The 17,992-nt window shown below is 36.1% G+C and overlaps 1 protein-coding gene across 4 annotated transcripts; it reads right to left on the reverse strand.

The window, feature by feature from the left end:
• LOC105324736 (cholinesterase) lies at positions 1 to 16,630 on the reverse strand. Of its 4 annotated transcripts, none has more exons than XM_066081633.1 (5): positions 16,191 to 16,630; positions 3,692 to 4,976; positions 2,777 to 3,035; positions 2,179 to 2,345; positions 1 to 1,031 (listed from the first exon to the last, which is right to left on the reverse strand). In XM_066081633.1, exons 2-5 carry the CDS (start codon positions 4,953 to 4,955, stop codon positions 913 to 915), a joined length of 1,809 nt encoding a protein of 602 aa, XP_065937705.1. In that variant the 5' UTR covers positions 4,956 to 4,976; positions 16,191 to 16,630; the 3' UTR covers positions 1 to 912. The 4 variants fall into 4 exon arrangements, with proteins under 4 accessions (XP_065937705.1, XP_019921258.3, XP_065937713.1 ...); XM_020065699.3 differs by lacking the exon at positions 16,191 to 16,630 and adding an exon at positions 11,813 to 12,321; XM_066081641.1 differs by lacking the exon at positions 16,191 to 16,630 and adding an exon at positions 11,048 to 11,545.
• Positions 16,631 to 17,992: the final 1,362 nt, after the last annotated feature.

Genomic DNA, 17,992 nt, shown 5'->3' on the forward strand with positions numbered 1-17,992 from the left:
ACAAGTTGTACAATTTTATTTACAAATAATAAGTACAAATGTACTGAAGAGGTTCTAAATCAAAATTGGGATTAAAAAATGGATAGAAAAACTAAAATAAACAGTTATACATTATGTTAAAATAAAAATGTTATAAACTGATGAACCTAGCAGTAGTCCCATGGATGTAGGATATATTTTTGTTTCATATTTTATGTGCCGACTGTCAATACTATACAAAACTAGTGATTAAGGCTTTGTAATAAAAAAAAAATGAATGAAAAATGTATTTCTTTTGAAAAGAAATGATTTTAAATATCTTTAAGAATGATTAATATCAAGCTGACAAAACTGGTTCAATATTTAAGAAAAAAGTTTTTAAGCGAAAATAAAACACAGATTAAAATATTTAAACAGATTGAGATACCAAAAAAATGCAAAGATTATGTATTTGAAAAGTCATCAAGAAAAAAAAAGCAAATAACTATGACAATATTTCGTCATATGATTTAAAATGATTTTCTTAATGTAATCTACTAAGCAGATTTTATTACTCTGTAAGGGCAAGGTTTTTTTTTAAATTATCGTATAGGACATACATCACGACTCTCTCTCTCTCTCTCTCTCTCTCTCTCTCTCTCTCTCTCTCTCTCTCTCTCTCTCTCTCATGTGATATAACAATAACTAAATGATAAAATCAAGACAAATAAATTGTAAGCGAAATTTGTAAGTCTGATAATAAAGATGTAACAATAGTGGTATGGAAACGTGCGAATCAAAACATTAATGAGCAAAATCAGTTACTTATTTCTAAAAACTCAGCAAACGTAATTCATAATATTGCTAATAAATGTCAATTCAAAGTCATATATAAAAATTTAAAACCTGAGTAATAAAATTTCGTCCAAACCCTATAACATGTCAAGGCCAGCATTATCGGACTAGGATCAGTAGGCTGGTACACAGTACCACCGTTATTATTAGTGCATGCATCACGTGACTCGTTGAGTTGCCGTTTCCGGTACTAGTTCCACACTCACATTTGCTCTGAGCTGAAATAAAAAAAAAAGAAGTATCACGAGTTGGTCAAGGATACATGGACACAAATATTAGATTTAAAAGCCTAGATTTGAACTAATATGCTAAGATAATGGTTATCCTTGATCACCTAGGAAGAAATCGATTCAAACATTTTTCTTAATTATTATTTTTCAGAATCAATAGGTGTCTACGATGTAAAAGCTTAGTCGGTACAATTTTAATTTACCACATAAATATACTTATAGTATTTTAGGTCGGCTTCGGCCGATCACATTTGTGACGATATGAGGCATCCAGCAAATTTTACTATTTGCGCACGCATTGCGCGTTGCACTTCTTTATTTACTACGCGACGACAGTTTCATGTAAATCTTTGATTACATGTACATGTTGAGAGTAAAAAAATTATACAGTTACATACATAATGATTCAAAATACGTTTTCTGTACATGCGTAAGAGTATTTATCGGTAGAGCGATTCGCCTACTTAAAGTAAAGCTTATACATGCCTTGCTATTTCGGAAATAAACAAAACAGTCCAATATATCTAACCCATCGTGTTTATGGCATGCACCGTGATGCTTTTGGAACTGTTGCCGATCATATGTTATTAGAGTGTTATGTGGAAGCAAGGAAAGTGCGACAACTCGCGTGAAATAAGCGCGTGAAATGTTTCCTAATTCTTTAATAACACGAATGTATTCATCTGGAAACTACTTCTACATATCGGAAAGTTTGATAATTTGGAATAACTAAGACATGTTTAGGATTGATTTCATATATACTTTTATCATGTAAAATATTCACATAACAAAATACTAGTAATAAGATTTGAAATATTTCAATATCTCCTGGATTTCAAACCTTTTAGTTTTATCGGTTTAACTCAAGTAGACCATGTAAAAAGCAATTTGAAAACACAATATGTTTGTTGTAAAAGAATTTGTTTAAAAAAAAATAAAATTAAAGAGTTTTAAGCATATATCCATAACTTCCAACGTTGTGTATAGTAATAATGCGGTACTTTCCGGAGAGAATCAATAAACCATTTAACATAGCGACACACATAACCCCCCCCCCCCTCCCCCCCCCCCCCCCCACCCCACCCCATTTATGCACTCTCAAACAAATGTGTTGACGTTTATCAACACAGCATACCTTGTTTAAGGGACTCCTTAAGTTTTGGCAGGAAGTCATTCCAAAACTGACAGTAGCTGTGTTTGAGCCCTCTTCCCAGAATGCTATCGTAAGGACCTATTTGCATTGTCAACTTCCGGTAACTCTCATCTTCGTGGGAGTATATATCCCAGTCAGCAGACGGCTTCCTGGCAGGAAAAGAAAAACAATATGGCGGCCAAATAATGAAACGTGTTTCTGGATTTGAAGTAACCTGGACTCATTGGAATAACAAACGTCGGAAAGATGCCTATGCGTTTTTGTTCGTCTATTGACTTTTAAATAACAAGTTATTTATTTTAGTAATATTTTCATAGCAAAAAAAAAATACAAATCATTAGCTGGAGAACTATAACTACTAACGTAAACTCGAGAAATTGGGTTGACAAACACTGCTCTAACATGCAAACAGATTAAGATGGTGTACAGATAATTGCGCGAGCTTTGTACTTCCTAACCGATCTTCCTGTACAATGATTTGTTTATCTACTTGTTTTTTTTAACTTACAAGCTTATCTTCTTTCTTATATGTATATATGTGCTTGTTGTTTGTTAGTCTTTTTCTGTTTTATCTGTTTACCCGGTTTTTGCAAAATTGGTCCAGTACTGCATCATGTCCTGACTGAGTTTCTGCTCATCCATGGTATACGCAGCTTCCGGTTTCAGCGTAAGTCCAAACAGGAACTGGACCTCGTCGCCATGGAGAGACCCCGACCAGGCGGGCCAGTCCGAGACGGACGGGCGATGGTTGAACTCGTAAAAATAGACAGAACTTCCGGGGGACTTGGCGTAGTTCTGTGCAAGCTGTATGACTGGGCACTTAAATGCAAAATCCCCGACTATAACAGAGAGAGATATGCGTAAATAACCACTTTAACAGTATTACAGTTCTATACAGTATTATGAACCTGAAGGTCGATATAATGAAAATCGTGAATTAATCCCAAGTAACTTTCAAGAATAGATAATTGATACCTTATTTTAAATTACAGCTATAGAAAATAATGGAAAAAAATATGAGGGGCCATCTTAATTATATATCGTCCTTAGATGAAGTCAATATATCAAAATTACTGTATAGTTTTTTTTTTTTTTATTTTGATCATCAGTATCGTTGTGATCAATAATTAGTAATACCGATACATCGCAGACAAGTATCTCATATTGACGATATTTAACATGTTTAACAAGAATATAGAAGGTGATAATGGATTTTGAGATTTAATTGAAAAAACAACCCAAAATGAATGGAGGCAAGTGTTCGTTTACACAACACATTTAATGGCGAGGCTCTAAAAATACATTTTAAGCAAGGCTTCGAACAGGGAAATCGTGGGTTAGTTCGTATACTTGTCGTCAGACAGTTTGGTCATATTTAGTATGCATTGTAAATCAATACTTTAGCAATCGAAAACAAGTTCAAGTGGGTAAAATTGGACGCAACAACCAGAAAAAAAGAATGACTAGAAAGAAATGGTCTATACCTGTTACTCACTTATATCATCGAGAATCATCAGGTAGTCCCGTGTGTCTCCCGGAAGTAGATTACTCTCATATCGATCCAAGATGGCGTCGATTACAAGTTTATCCTTCTTATGTTCTAATTTTTCGAAACCATTATTAGAAAGCGCTAACGGCAATATTTTCATGTAATTGGACTGCGACAATGTATTATTTGGCCATTCCATTTCTGCATAAATGGCGTAAAATAGAAAGTACATAGCCTCGTTTCTGTTCACTCCTAGCAGTAATTTTTTGGCAGGGAAATGTCCCGAGTTAATAAACTGTGATGGAGACTCGTATATAAACTGGTTATCAATGGTTGGAACGAAGTTAAAAGTCACAGGGGTGATGGAAAGGTAGAACAGCCGCTTAGACAATTTTCCTGCATCTACATCTCTCAAACAACTGATCATTGACTTCCGGTTCGATGATTCGCAGTGAAATGCTGTAGCTAGGTCCTTTGCGTACTTGAGCGACACTTCCGGGCTGTTGTAGGCCCAGTGAGCTAAAGAGGAACCACTTTGTAAAATGGCGCTGTGAAACAAGTCACGTGAATCGTTCGCCATCATATGATAGGCCACGCTAGCTGCGCCTGCGCTCTCACCAAACAGCGTTAGATCCTGAGGGGAGCCCCCGAAGTAGACAACATTGGAATGTATCCACTGGAGGGCCAACTGTTGGTCCAGGAGACCCATGTTTCCTGGCGCTTCTTCTGTGTCCAGGTAGAGGAATCCTAGCGGTCCCAGCCTATAGTTCATTGACACGACTATCACGTTCTGTAGGGCCGCCAACATCGCCCCGTTATACACATCTAACGTGGAGGTCCCCGTCACAAAGCCGCCACCGTAAATCCACACCATCGTCGTCAGTTTCACACTTCCTGCTGACACTTCCGGTGCCCATATATTCAAATGTAAACAGTCCTCGCTCAAAGCGGTGTTTGGATTCCAGGCATCCTCGGATTTTTTACCCTTCTTGTCTTGGAAAGACTCAAAGGGAATTTGAACACATGAGTTTCCTAGAGATGTCGCATTGAAGACGTCAGACCACTTTTCTATGGGAACTGGCCGACGGAATCTTAAATCGCCCACGGGTGGTTGAGCAAACGGAATACCTAGATATGTGTAGACTGTTGTCCCTTCTATATCCTGGGTGAAGCCACGAATATAACCGGATGTTGTTTCGACCAATACGTTGGCAGTGTAAACCGGAAGTGAAATAATGGTGAGAATGGTTACCAGTAAATATCTCTGCATTTTTTAAAATTATTTGTTCTCCTGGAAGTAAAAAAATGCCAAATAAAACATAACGAAATGGAAATAAAACTAACAAACTTACACATAAAAATAATCAAGTAAGGAGGTATTGGTCATCACTAGGTCACGTTTCGCGTAACTCTTACAAGTACCGCCAGCTTTATTTTGTAGAAATGCGTATGTATCTCTTTCTAGGCCAACAACACGTGCTTATCGGACAATATTTAAACGGGAACATTATTAATGATATGTATTGCTAGGTGATAAATCTTTCCGCCTACATGCATTCTTGCAAAAAAAAAAAGGAACAGATAAACAAAGGTCTTGGCTTTTTGTATTGTTAATTTTTCTCCTTCAAAAGCAATATCATCACAGAAACAGCATTCAAACAACACTCCCGAGTGATGATGAATGGTTTGACGTGTGTATACATCTGGAGGTATTAGCGATCCATGGTCTGAGTGGAATAATTGATATACAATATTCCAAGATGATAAAATAGCTGGCATAAAAGTTAAGGGGGTTAGATTTATGCATGGACCACACCAATAACTACTGGCATGTCAATCGCAACTTCTCGCGTTTTTTCGGCGAATCGCGTAAATGTATGCATTTTATGCAGCAAAAATATGTGAATTTGATTTACTACAAAGAAAAATGTATTGTTGTAAAGATAAATAGCTATAGATAATTAGAAAACTAAAAGGTTACTTGGTAGTAAATTAATATTGGCTATTTTACATTGATAATTTGTCTTAAACGCAGAGCTCATTACAATTTTTTAAAAACATTTTTTTCTTTACATTAATAAAACTATCGGTGGTAAGTCAAAAATACTTTTCAGTCATTCTCTCTCTCTCTCTCTCTCTCTCTCTCTCTCTCTCTCTCTCTCTGAATTAAATGCGGAAAATCATTGTGAATGAGTTTTCAGAGGTTTAATACATGTAGGTATACAGACTCTAAAATATCCATTTACCTAATACACACTGTATTTTCTTTTGACAAGTAAACTCGGCAGATATTTTATGATAAATGTATACACATATACATACCTTGTATCAAAAACAGATACATGTTTAAAACATGAAGAACTAGTAAGCTTGAATTTTTTTTCCATCTGCAACTTTAATTGTCAAATATAAACTGATACTCTGATCCTAATAAATATTTTGTTTTGACAAAACATAGAAAAAAAAAACATATACAACTTTAAGAGAAACTTGGCAATTGCAACAATCACCAATGAAAAATCTGCCTCGCTCGGAAAACTAGCGAAAATATGCGGCGGGGAAACAAAATTCCTGACAAGTCATAATTAAAACATCTCTTCATTTTGAACCCTAAATCCCTATTTTTCTTCCCCTTGTAAATTACGTATTTATATTGGCTAATATAGGAAATGGAGCTAACTAGATCCCCGTGACGTCTATGTGCAGATCAACACTTAATATTTAGAACCGGTATCGCTCAACCCGGAAAGTTCCAATAAAAACAATAGAGGGCAGATAACCACCTGTTGCAGCTAGAAATACCTACTGACAAAACACATGCTGATGGAGCAAGAAGTGTATCGCTCCCCTGTGTAAACAACAGATATTATTCAATCTCTTTATTTCTTTTTTCCACCACCTTTTAACCGACTCATATAAACACAATTACTCCGCCTGGAATGCGTTTGTATCTAAAAATAGATACCTGCAATAAATATCTACATTTTAAATATATGATGTGTTTGGAAAAAGTGCCCGTTGTATGTTTGTCCATATGATAAATGGTTTATGATACGTTTGAGTGAGATTCGTTTTCTTAACTGAATATACCGGTATTTTCTTTTTTGCTTAAACAGCAATACTGTGGGACCTTGTACATGTAAGTGGCTGTAGTAAAAAATACCAAACATATTTTCTGATATTTTTTAAAATGAGAAAACCTAGTTTATTGTACAACATTGTTTTTTTTCAGATTTTTTTTTTACCTATGGGCACTTATTTCTGCGACGATCTTCCGAGGATATTATTTTGATTTGTTCCTTGGGCATTTCTACAACCTGCGTCAAAACCTGCCATTATAGTTCTTACGCAGTTGTTTCTCTTTCAAAAAAAAGAAAAATGATGCATAACGATCCATTTTCATTCAATTGATTATATATTTTTACGTCTTTTATAAACAATCAAAACTGTTTTTGTTTATTTTTTGTTTTAAAATGCTAACATTGATAAAGACAAGATTTCTTATCCATATCTTACCTGAGTAGAGTTTCTTCTTTAATAGTATTTTTTATATTCTGTAAAACTATTCAATATACAATTTTATTTTGCAGCAATGTAAAGTCTTCATCCGAATTTTAAAAAAAAAGCATACCTTTGATTATGTGTAAGATTTATGTTTATCTTTCCCCGATATATCATCGCAAGTAACTGAGAATACATTAACCCCTATGGTTGATTTGTAGCATACATTTAAAAAAATCTAGTTTTTTTAAAACTTCGTTCTAAATTGCTTACAAATTGCCTACCACACGTTTACAAAAGAATTATTTCACTGAAAAGATGGCATCATATCAGTAAATGGCGTATATTAATGCGTTGCATTATCTACACAAGAAATAAGCTGGAAGCAGATATATAAAACAAACAGATTATGCGGTACGATATATATATATATATATATATATATATATATATATTCCAAATAGATAATGCTGCAGACCATAATGACAAATACACAGTGTGTCCATATTGACAATAAATGTCAGCGCAAAGGTAATTAGATAAGGTTAATTGACCCCGTATACTTAATCAGCCTGGCATTAACTGATAGGGGTTGCAACCTCACAATCTTAATTAGAGAGATGATGATGATAATGATGTGTGTGTGAGAGAGAGAGAGAGAGAGAGAGAGAGAGAGAGAGAGAGAGCGAGCACAAATTGATAGCAAGAGGGAGTAATAAATTTAGAGGAGAGAAAGAAAGGCTTAGCAGAGAGAAGAGATGTTTACGTTTTAAGATAAATAACAAAATAATTATTCATTAATTCACACAAATTAAACACACAGAAGATTGATCCTTACTTGATGTATTTCCTGAAGGTTTATTCATCTTAGTTTATCTGTGTGCTCTTAAATATCCGCTCAATGAACGCATTGTTCTACCCAATTGAGTTTAAACCTTAAATCGCATACTTAAAGTTGAAAAGACGGCAGGTTTTTATTGTCTGCACAATAAAGAGGACAAGAAGCGCTGATAATTTCATTCATGTATACTTGAAATTCACATCAGGATATCCGCAGTGTAAGGAGAAATCGACAGTCTTCCCGCTGAGAAAGAGACAAGGGCAGCGCTTTGAAAACCGCGTCAGTTTCTCCTCATCAAAAACCCGCGCTTTCTCTATCTTTATTTTACAAGCGTTAATTGCACCCAGATGTTTGAGTAGATTGCTCTCTCTCTATGCGATGTTGTAAATTTCGGGGCTGTTAAAACTATTTCACATCAACATGCTTTCTGACTTTAGCGTATCTTTACATCTTTAATTAGGGGCTCTGTATGAAATACCAGCGAGAGTTATTAATCAAAGGTAAGAAGGGGAAAAAATAAAACAGGAAGATATATTACATCTTTGAAAACAATGAGCTTTTACTAATATCCATACATGCACAGATTCGTTAATAGAGTGAGATAGAACTGGGTCAAAAATGTCTTTCGAGAAAGAAGATCACTTGGAAATGTCGGAACGTATACATGAAAATTTAACTCATAAATTATAATGTAAGCAAAATGACAATAGAGGTCAGGACTTGTACCGTGAGTTTACAAGTTTCGATTACAGATGACAGGGACCTCTCGACATTTCACATTTTAGTTTTGAATCTATGATGAATCATGCTATGATTACATTAAATTTTCGTGGGATTTTTTTGGGGGGGGGGGTGATATAAAAACCCAACATATGATTTTTCTTTACTTAATAATAGTCTATAGCTGTAACATATTAGATAGTTTTTATAGGTAATTTGACAACCACCTAAGCCCTCTCAATGCCTTTAAAAAACTGTATTTTGGTTAGATTGAATCATTATAATTATGCTGATCGTGGAATTGTGACAGACCTGACAATGCAGACACATTTTGCAGATTCTACGGCGCCTGCTTTCAAGATGATGTCGCTATCTTTTACTCTTTTTCATTCATAAAACTCGCAGAACGGGCATCGACATGAATGAAACTAATTTGACATGGCAGAAACCGTGTCAGGCTATAATCCTATAACAATTGATAATAACTGTCTGACTCAACGCACTCCAGATAAACAGCAGATACGGTTGTCTAGCAAACAATAAATCCGGCCGATAATGCTTTGTACTGCATGTATGGAGCAGACATTTCCGCATTCTTAACAAGAGTTAATAATTGCTTGTTGCATGTTTCTGTCCTGTCTTCTGTTTGGCATTTCCCATGCTGCCTCTGCAGACCCATTCAGTAATTATTCACATGCCAAATCCTCAGTAACGAATTCAATAAAATTAAAATGTATATTGCATTTTTATCTGAGAGAGAGAGAGAGAGAGAGAGAGAGAGAGAGAGAGAGATACTTCGATTATCCTTACGTGTATTAATTATATGTACAGTATGTAATTTGTATTGTATGTGACATGAAATCCCAGAAAGGAAAGTGATTGAATGCTTAAATATCGTACATTAGAATAATCATTATTTGCAATTTGAGGTTTCAATAATGATTTGAAGTTCCTAACGGAACCATTTAGCAATGAAAACATTTTAAATCAACAAGACCAAACTTCCATTAGTCAGCCATTCCTAGTTAATGTATTTTAGTATTTGATTATTCTTCGCTATTAACTGTAGACCTAAATTAAACGAAGGAAATCTCTATCTGTTCAGTTTTAATTCATTGTGATTACCTCTCTGTATAAACTCGGCTCAGGTGGCACGGGATAGTGTACGTGTCGATAATAGTGTGGATGAAAGTACATTAAAATCAACATGCATGGAGTTTCACTAGTTTAGAATTTTCAAACAATATTTGGCCCAAAAATATGATTAACATGGTTTTGGCTTCTATGGAGTTAACAAAAAAAAGGTCAACGTTGACATTCGAACTGTTCCAAAGGTCTCAATCAAAATGAAATCGAGCGTTAAAAAATCCTATTTTTTTTTACCAAGATATCGTGGGATGTGTATTTTTTCTGAAATGTCGATCGCCTTCTGCGTATCGCACATGGATCACCAATGAAAGCATTTCATTGTTTAAATATTACACGGTTGATATGCAAGCGATGCACAGACGATGGATTTATTATTATGACCTGATATTTATAAATAAATTGTATGAAAGACATACATATTGCTTCTGCTGAACCCCCTACAATCCATGAACATCAAATACTGCACAAACTTCTACCAAGAACGACATATTTCGTTAAGTGAAACTTATATTCATGGCAACGTGAAGAAGCGTATACAATGCACGAGCGACCTTTATTTAATACTTTCGGGAGGTCATCCGGCGTTGTATCTTTGATTGGACAAGTAAATATTTACTCGTTGGCACGTTACCGTAAACCCGTCCGGATATAATTCAATTCCAAACCGACCCCGCTCATTTCCGGAATCTAAACGCAGACTCTGGGTTAATTGGATGTTTTAGTTAAATATTTATTCCAGCTTGCCCCAGAACTCATTAAAGATGAGGATCAAATACTAGTCTCTCTCTCTCTCTCTCTCTCTCTCTCTCTCTCTCTCTCTCTCTCTCTTTCTGTGCATGAATTATAAATCTTCAATAATTAATCAAAAATTAAGCAGTATCTATCAACTAGAGATAGTTTCCTCCATTGAACAAAACCAGAATAATTGCGTTTGGGAAACAAAAAAAAAATCTTATTTAATTTTACACAATTTTTGTAGATGGCAGTTTTCGTTGAAAATAACTTAGAGAGAGAAAAAGGGAGATAGAGAATGAAAGAAAAAGTATACATTTTATATACACGTATGCAAGTAATATACTTGTAGCGTCTTTCCAATAACTCTGTGTATTAAGTTCTAGATCAAAGTTAGCAGAAAAAGCAATTAAATATACCACACAGATCCAAATGCCAGAAAATGTTTAAACAACTCTCCTCTCTATCCTCGCTGGTCCCGCAGTTCCAAAATGGAGTTTCGATGTGTTAAATAGCAGAAACAAGGAAAACCCTTTTGTATCCAAGGCGGTATAGACTATTCATACATAAAAATAGCATACTTATAATAGAGGGATGGTTCTAGGTTATAGTGTCTTGCCTTGCCTATAACAGATGGGTTTTTGTGTAGAATCCATTCTAGCGTGCATTACGTAATATTTGCGTGTTTTTGTTACACTGTCCCCTCAATCATGGCCTCCCAGCTTTCCGTAATTGAGTTTTAAACAAATTCAGATAATTGATGTAATAAAATAATTTATTGGCCTCAAATTCTCGGGACGATGTGCGTACAAATGTACCTCGTCTGATTAAATTTCCGTCCAGACGATTCGATAATTGAACTAATAAAGTGTGAACAAGGCTGAGATCCATTATTTTCAGAGTTTAGATTTTGCTTCGCTCCTATTTTCCTCTTTCTCCATATTCATTGTAATGTCTAATTTTTAACGAACAACATCTCTCTCTCTCTCTCTCATTAATCGGCGAGATGGTGATAAGATACATTTTATTGATTTTATGTAATAAATATTGCGTACACACGACGCAACTCTCACGAAAAAGACATGAATCGCCGCAGGAGGCCGAGTAAATCAATAGCCGACATTAAACAGATATACACCATCAGTGATCAGATCAGTTAATTCACAACAGAAAGTTCAACTTACTTTTTCCCCTTTCCTGAAGCCCTTTACAGCATCAAGGCGGACAGATAAATCCAATTGCTTTTTTAATAATCAAAAGTCTTTACACAATGGTTGCTATATTTGTCACCATCTTATGTTTTAACCACCTGGTGAGATAGGCAGAGAAAGGAAGTTTCTTCATTCACTTCCCCCGGCCAAGAGAAAAACCCTGACCGTCAGACGCACGATCGTAACAAGGAATATCCCCAAAAAGTCACGATCGCCGGCACAGTACCGAGGCCTTCCGAGAATACCCGCGGTTTTTTTTTCGGGAAGTTGGATGGGGAGGGAGGTTTCTGATGAATCTATATAGTTTGGACGTGAATTATTACTTCATGATTGCGAACCTTTGGGCGAAAGACGGGAGATAGCGAGCACTCACGCGAGAATCGTGCCTGGGAAGTACAGATATGTAATTGGGGGAATTGTGCGGTAATTAGCGGGAGCCTCTGATACGATCTTCGTTCCGGCCTTTTATCGTTCATCCCCCGTTATCTCTCGCCGAGTTTTTGTGTAATTAGGACGTGTCAAATTTACTTTCTGTTGATTGTACTGAGTAAGGGCGATTCAAAGTTTTTTTAAGGTGTTTATTTTAAACACAACTGACGAACTTAACACCTATAAGCCAGACTTTAGCAGCTGATAACAATGTGTAGCAGCCGATGGACAATGTACAACAGTTTTTGAATATCAGAACGAGAAAAACATCCTAGATTGCATTATGTTATTGACTGCGAAAATGCACAATGGTAGCGTGAAAGGAATGTAATGGATATTATCAAAATAAAAGGAAGGGAAAAGAAAAATTAATGATCAGACATATTGAAAGGGGACATCATTTTTATAGTGATTGTTTCCGAATATAAACATATATACTGTGAGCGTTTAGGGATAATAACGGGACCTTTTCGAAGCTTTATTAGATTAACTGAATGTAGGGTAGGGAGAGAGCTAATAAGACAATTTTTTCTTTTAATCTGTTTGTCTGTGCTTCTGTCTGTCCGTTTGTCTGTCGGTCTGCGTCACTTCACAACCAACGTCGCTTTCCCGTTTCCCTGTTTACCATCTTGAGATATGTGATCTATAATGGGTACTTTGTTGGCCGCTTTCAAAAGAATATTCACATTTCACAAATAAACAATATATACGCATGTGGGGACATGTAATACCCAGGAATTTAATTTTGAGTTTATTTTCTGATTCGCCTAGCAATGCAATGGCAATCGTAAATTCTATCTGAACAATTACCCCGACTGTTATATGGGTCACAGCATGAAGAGACACAGCCGTGACCTACAGGACGACCGCCCGCTCTATTGTTGTTAACCTTACAATTTCACAGGCTTCTGTCACTGCGCCGTGTGATACTATCATAACAATACACAGATCCACCGGGAAGGAGATTTTTAAACGAGAGAGAGAGAGAGAGAGAGAGAGAGAGAGAGAGAGAGAGAGAGAGAGAGAGAGAGAGAGAGAGAGATTTGACCTATGACCTACGACAATCAGATATAATCGATGGGAATTTCCACTGTATTTCCGAGCCCTGGGAGTTAAATTTTGTAATGAATAAAAACATGTAAAAAAGTGTTATGAGCTCTGCGTTTAACACAAAATTATCAATGTACAATACATTTGTCTTTGTAGAGAATCAAATTCACATGCATTTGCTGCACAAAATGCATACAATTGCATAAAACTGCAAATATGAAATCGCAACTTATCGGGCCTTTTCGACTGAGCTCGACAAAAACACGCAGCCTTGCCGAACAGTTGTTAGAAGTTGCGACCGACACATATGCATTCCAGTAATAATGGTTGTAGTCCATGCAAAAATCTACCCCCCCCCCCCCACCTTAACTTCTATGCCAGTTATCATCGCTTAAATATTTTATATCAGTTATTCCACTCAGACCGCGGATCGCTAATGTTAACATTTTAACACTCCTTCTCTTTTTTCACTGCACATGGAGATCAAATTTCTCTTTCGATCTACGAATATCAATTGAATAGATGCATACCCCCCTCCCCCGGGCAAAGGAAGATTCTCGTTAAATCCTTCTATTAACTATCGCTACCTTTCTGTTCCTTAGAGAGCGGTCTGCAATCTATATAGAAACTGCATGTCCGGGAGATAATCGCTGTTTGTTTTTTCTCTCACAGACAGGGCTGTGTGGTATGTTTGTGTGGTATGTTTGTGTATACGGTGCTAATGAGTTTATTTGTTTCTGACACCATCGTAAAACACTGGGCCGATCTCTTGGACGATAAGGCAGTAAATTGTCCGAGACCAGTTAGAGACGAAAATAAGATAAACTGGGTGTTAATGCCGCGGTAAGAAGATCAAGCAATCTACCAGCTCTGTTTTAAAAGTAGTTTTCCAGGTGTGGGGGTGAAGGTTTGAAGGTGGATGTTTAATTAAATGAAAGTGATATTGGGCTGGTATGGTTATTGCTGATAGACAGTTCTCACCAATGTCAGTAAATACAGGAATGTAGAATCCTATTCCATACGGAAAGTTCATTAAAGCATAGAAAAGGAGTCTGACCTTTCATGCGGCGTCAAAGAATAATATAGATGAACAGATAGTCCTAGGTAAGTGATCAGATACCTGTGGAATTATATAAGAATTGTGTTCCATGCGACGGTACGACGGGAGTGGATCTACAAAGCCATACTGTATGAATTTGCAGACACCTAACATTCCTTTTAAAAGTGTCGTGGAAGGGGCCGCTTACTTATCCAGAAGTCTGACATAAAAAAACAACAACAAAAAAACACCACAAAACAACAACACACGACAACAACAACACACGACAACAACAACATACGACAACAACAACACACGACAACAACAACACACGACAAGAACAACACACGACAACAACAACAACAAACAAATGTTTAAGATCTTTATCCATGGAGAGGGGGTGTTAATTAAAACTTTTAAATGGCATTTTATATGATTTTAAATGTATTTAAAAACCCAAGCGCAGATATAGGTTAAAATTTGATGTGACTTCTGGTAGTAGATAATCTATCAGTTGGACTCGCTCAACGCCTCACGTTTATGAACATCTTAAACAGTATGTCGTATATAATCCTGATGGATTTAAAGACGTACCTCAATTCTAGATACATTGTAACTTTCCTTTATATATTTTTCCTTGTTTGTGTGCATTTAAACCTGTGAATACCTCCAAAAGTCAGGGTACATTACCAGGCTAGTTTAGAAGTAACACAACGTTTTGAATGTTTCTTATTACAGCACGCAAAATGCTGAAGAATGCTTTATATATATAAATTCATATAATATATATTTTCAATTGAAACTCTTTTCCAAAAAGAGCCATATCATATAACATGAAAATTTAATTTTAGAATTACGAAGTGAAAATCTTGAGGAGATTAAAAAATTGAAAATAATGGAAGATAGGTCGCATCTGACCTTAAAGTAAATAAGCTTACACTAGTTCTGAAGAGAAATATGATTTTGTGCGAAGTTCAATCGATTTATTTTTTGTTAATCTTTTAATCTGCTTATCTTTTTGCTAGCGCTTTCGAGCGCTAGCAACTACGTTAGTCTTTTTCACTGGAATACGCATGCTCGACTCCAAAGTAGGGGATTCTGGGAATACTGTACTACTGTAGATAAACTGTACCATTTGAATTTTGTTTTATCATTTTCACATGAAGTTTTGTGTTTTATTGTAAATGTCAAAAAGCAACAGTAGCTTTGATCTTATAAGGCAAAGTTATTTTCAATATTATAATAAATAGCTAGCTTTATCTTGAATTTCTTCAAGCTCGGAAAACAACTTCGGATGTGTTTTCCGAGCTTGCCGGAAAGGCCCGAGAAGATACGATTGCTACAAAACAGTACCAATGGTTCTTGAAAATTTACAAAATTACAGAAGATACATAATGATTAAGGCACAGTCAATGAGCTATGCCATGCCTCTAGATTCACAGTTCTAAATTGTGACCACACTCCAGTACAATTCCAGTACACCATCGTGCCTACCTATATTTAATTAATTGATTTAGAAATATAAACCAATGTTTTAGAAATATGCTTCTGGATTTTATGATGGCTACAACGCTAGCTCACCAATCTTTTTAAAAGATAAGCTTGTAACAGATTAGTTTAATCAAAACATCGAATTCACTGAAGGATAACGGGCTTTTGAAAGGAGATTTAACAAAGTACCTGATCTAGAGAGCCCCATTTCCAAAATAACACTATCCTTAAAATGCTAGCGTGTATAGCCAACAGAAACAGTTCTATTTTATCTAAGTTGTATAACGGTATAGGCTGTGCAGCAGAATAATACACACAGGTAAATAATTAATGTTGACTTACCTGAGTCTCCCTGCAAAGGTATCAGACAGGTGAGAGGGATAAAATGTCGGCCATTCATTCAGCCATCCAGCCAAAATCCAATGACGGCCGCCAGCCTGACGGAGGCCAGTACGTGTACACAGTAATAGGCTGTATGTATGTACTCCAACCACCAGTACGTGTACACAGTAATAGACTGTATGGACGACTCTACCTGTATGTACTGTATGTACCTGTATGTACTCCAACCACTATTTTGTATGGTGCACATGTATGAAAGACAAATTGTATGGTTTAAGGTAAAAAGCGTGTCCACAAGTGTTACGTCAAATTTAAATCGCATTTGTATCTATAATTAAAACATTTTTGTTATGTAATCCTTTATGTTTTTGGTACATTATTAAAACAGGTTTTAAATTGAAATCAAAGTAAAGGAGTACCAACGGGATTTTATTGACTATTATTAGTCCCCTACTGGTTTTCACCGGAGGGGACTATAGCTTTCCTCTGCGTCCGTCCGTCCGTTCGTCCGTCTGTCTGTCCATCCGTCCGTCTGTCTGTCCCACTTCAGTTTTCCACACTTTTTTTTTATGCGTTTGAGGAATGATATGAAATTTGCTGAACAGCTTCAAAATGTCAAAGTACAAATCAAGTTTACACTTTTGTAGCGTCTGGTTGACATATTTTCGAGAAAATTATTTTTTATATTCCAATTTTTTAATGATCGGGTTCAGTGTGTATGGAATAAACGAGGAAAGTATGTAGTCAGTAATAATATCGTCCATTACTTGGACCATTCCTTTTATTGTTTCTAGCAAACAAATAAGTTCTGTAAAATAGTAAATCGGGTTCGTTATCGGGTTGGTCTGTTGATTCGGGGTACAGAAGACGGTAAGAAATGATATTCTGCATAACAGTGCATTGTTTTCACAATTTTCTGCAAAGCGGTAGGGGACGTGTATTGCTTATGCAATACTCTCAGAATGCTTGTTTATTTCAAAATCAGCGATATGTAATACCACATGACAGCTAGTTTCTTTGCTGTATTTTTATATATTTTTTCCGACAAGTACATATGTATTCCAAGCTATAGAAAAAAACCCGCATATAAATCATGTTATATAACATTTAAAAATAGAATTAATGCCATTAAACCCGCAATGCATTATGTATGATAATCGTCTACTGTATACAGGCGGATATTCGCCCTCGTTTTATTTTCGCCCCTTTCGCTCTCGTTGTCAGCGGGCAAATTTAAGACTGGGCGAATTCTATCCTTGCAAATAATATCTCTTTTAACACAACTGCATCTAGGCGAATTCAAGAGGGGACGAAACGGTTTTCAAGTAGAGATAACGAAAATAACATTGGGCAAAAATAATCCTCCATGCAGGATGTATTATTTTGTATTCACTAGAACCTTAGAGACTGATAGAATTATACTGGACATCCGACATGTATATAAAACTCGTATGGAGATAATCGGGCACTTAGCTTTGAAGGGTTGGTGGGGGTGGCCGCCCGGACATTTTTTCGCAGCAAACAATTGACTTAATTTTAATTTACATATAAAATTAAAGTGAACTACCATGGAGTTGCGGACCCTGACTCTTTTGGACCATGTAAAAATTAAAGTGAAAAAAAGGAAATGAAGTTAAAGATAAAGTATTATAACCCCCTCCCCCCGGGGAATTTTCATGATTGTTAGAATTTCTTTCCCCCACTTTTGTTTGTTTGTTGTTGTTTTTTTTTGGGGGGGAGGGGTGAAAGGTGGGGGGGATTGGTAAGCTCGTCACGGATAATCCCCCCCCCCTACCCCTTCA

This window comes from Magallana gigas, chromosome 1 (assembly GCF_963853765.1).
Source record: "Magallana gigas chromosome 1, xbMagGiga1.1, whole genome shotgun sequence".
NCBI lineage: Eukaryota > Metazoa > Mollusca > Bivalvia > Ostreida > Ostreidae > Magallana > Magallana gigas.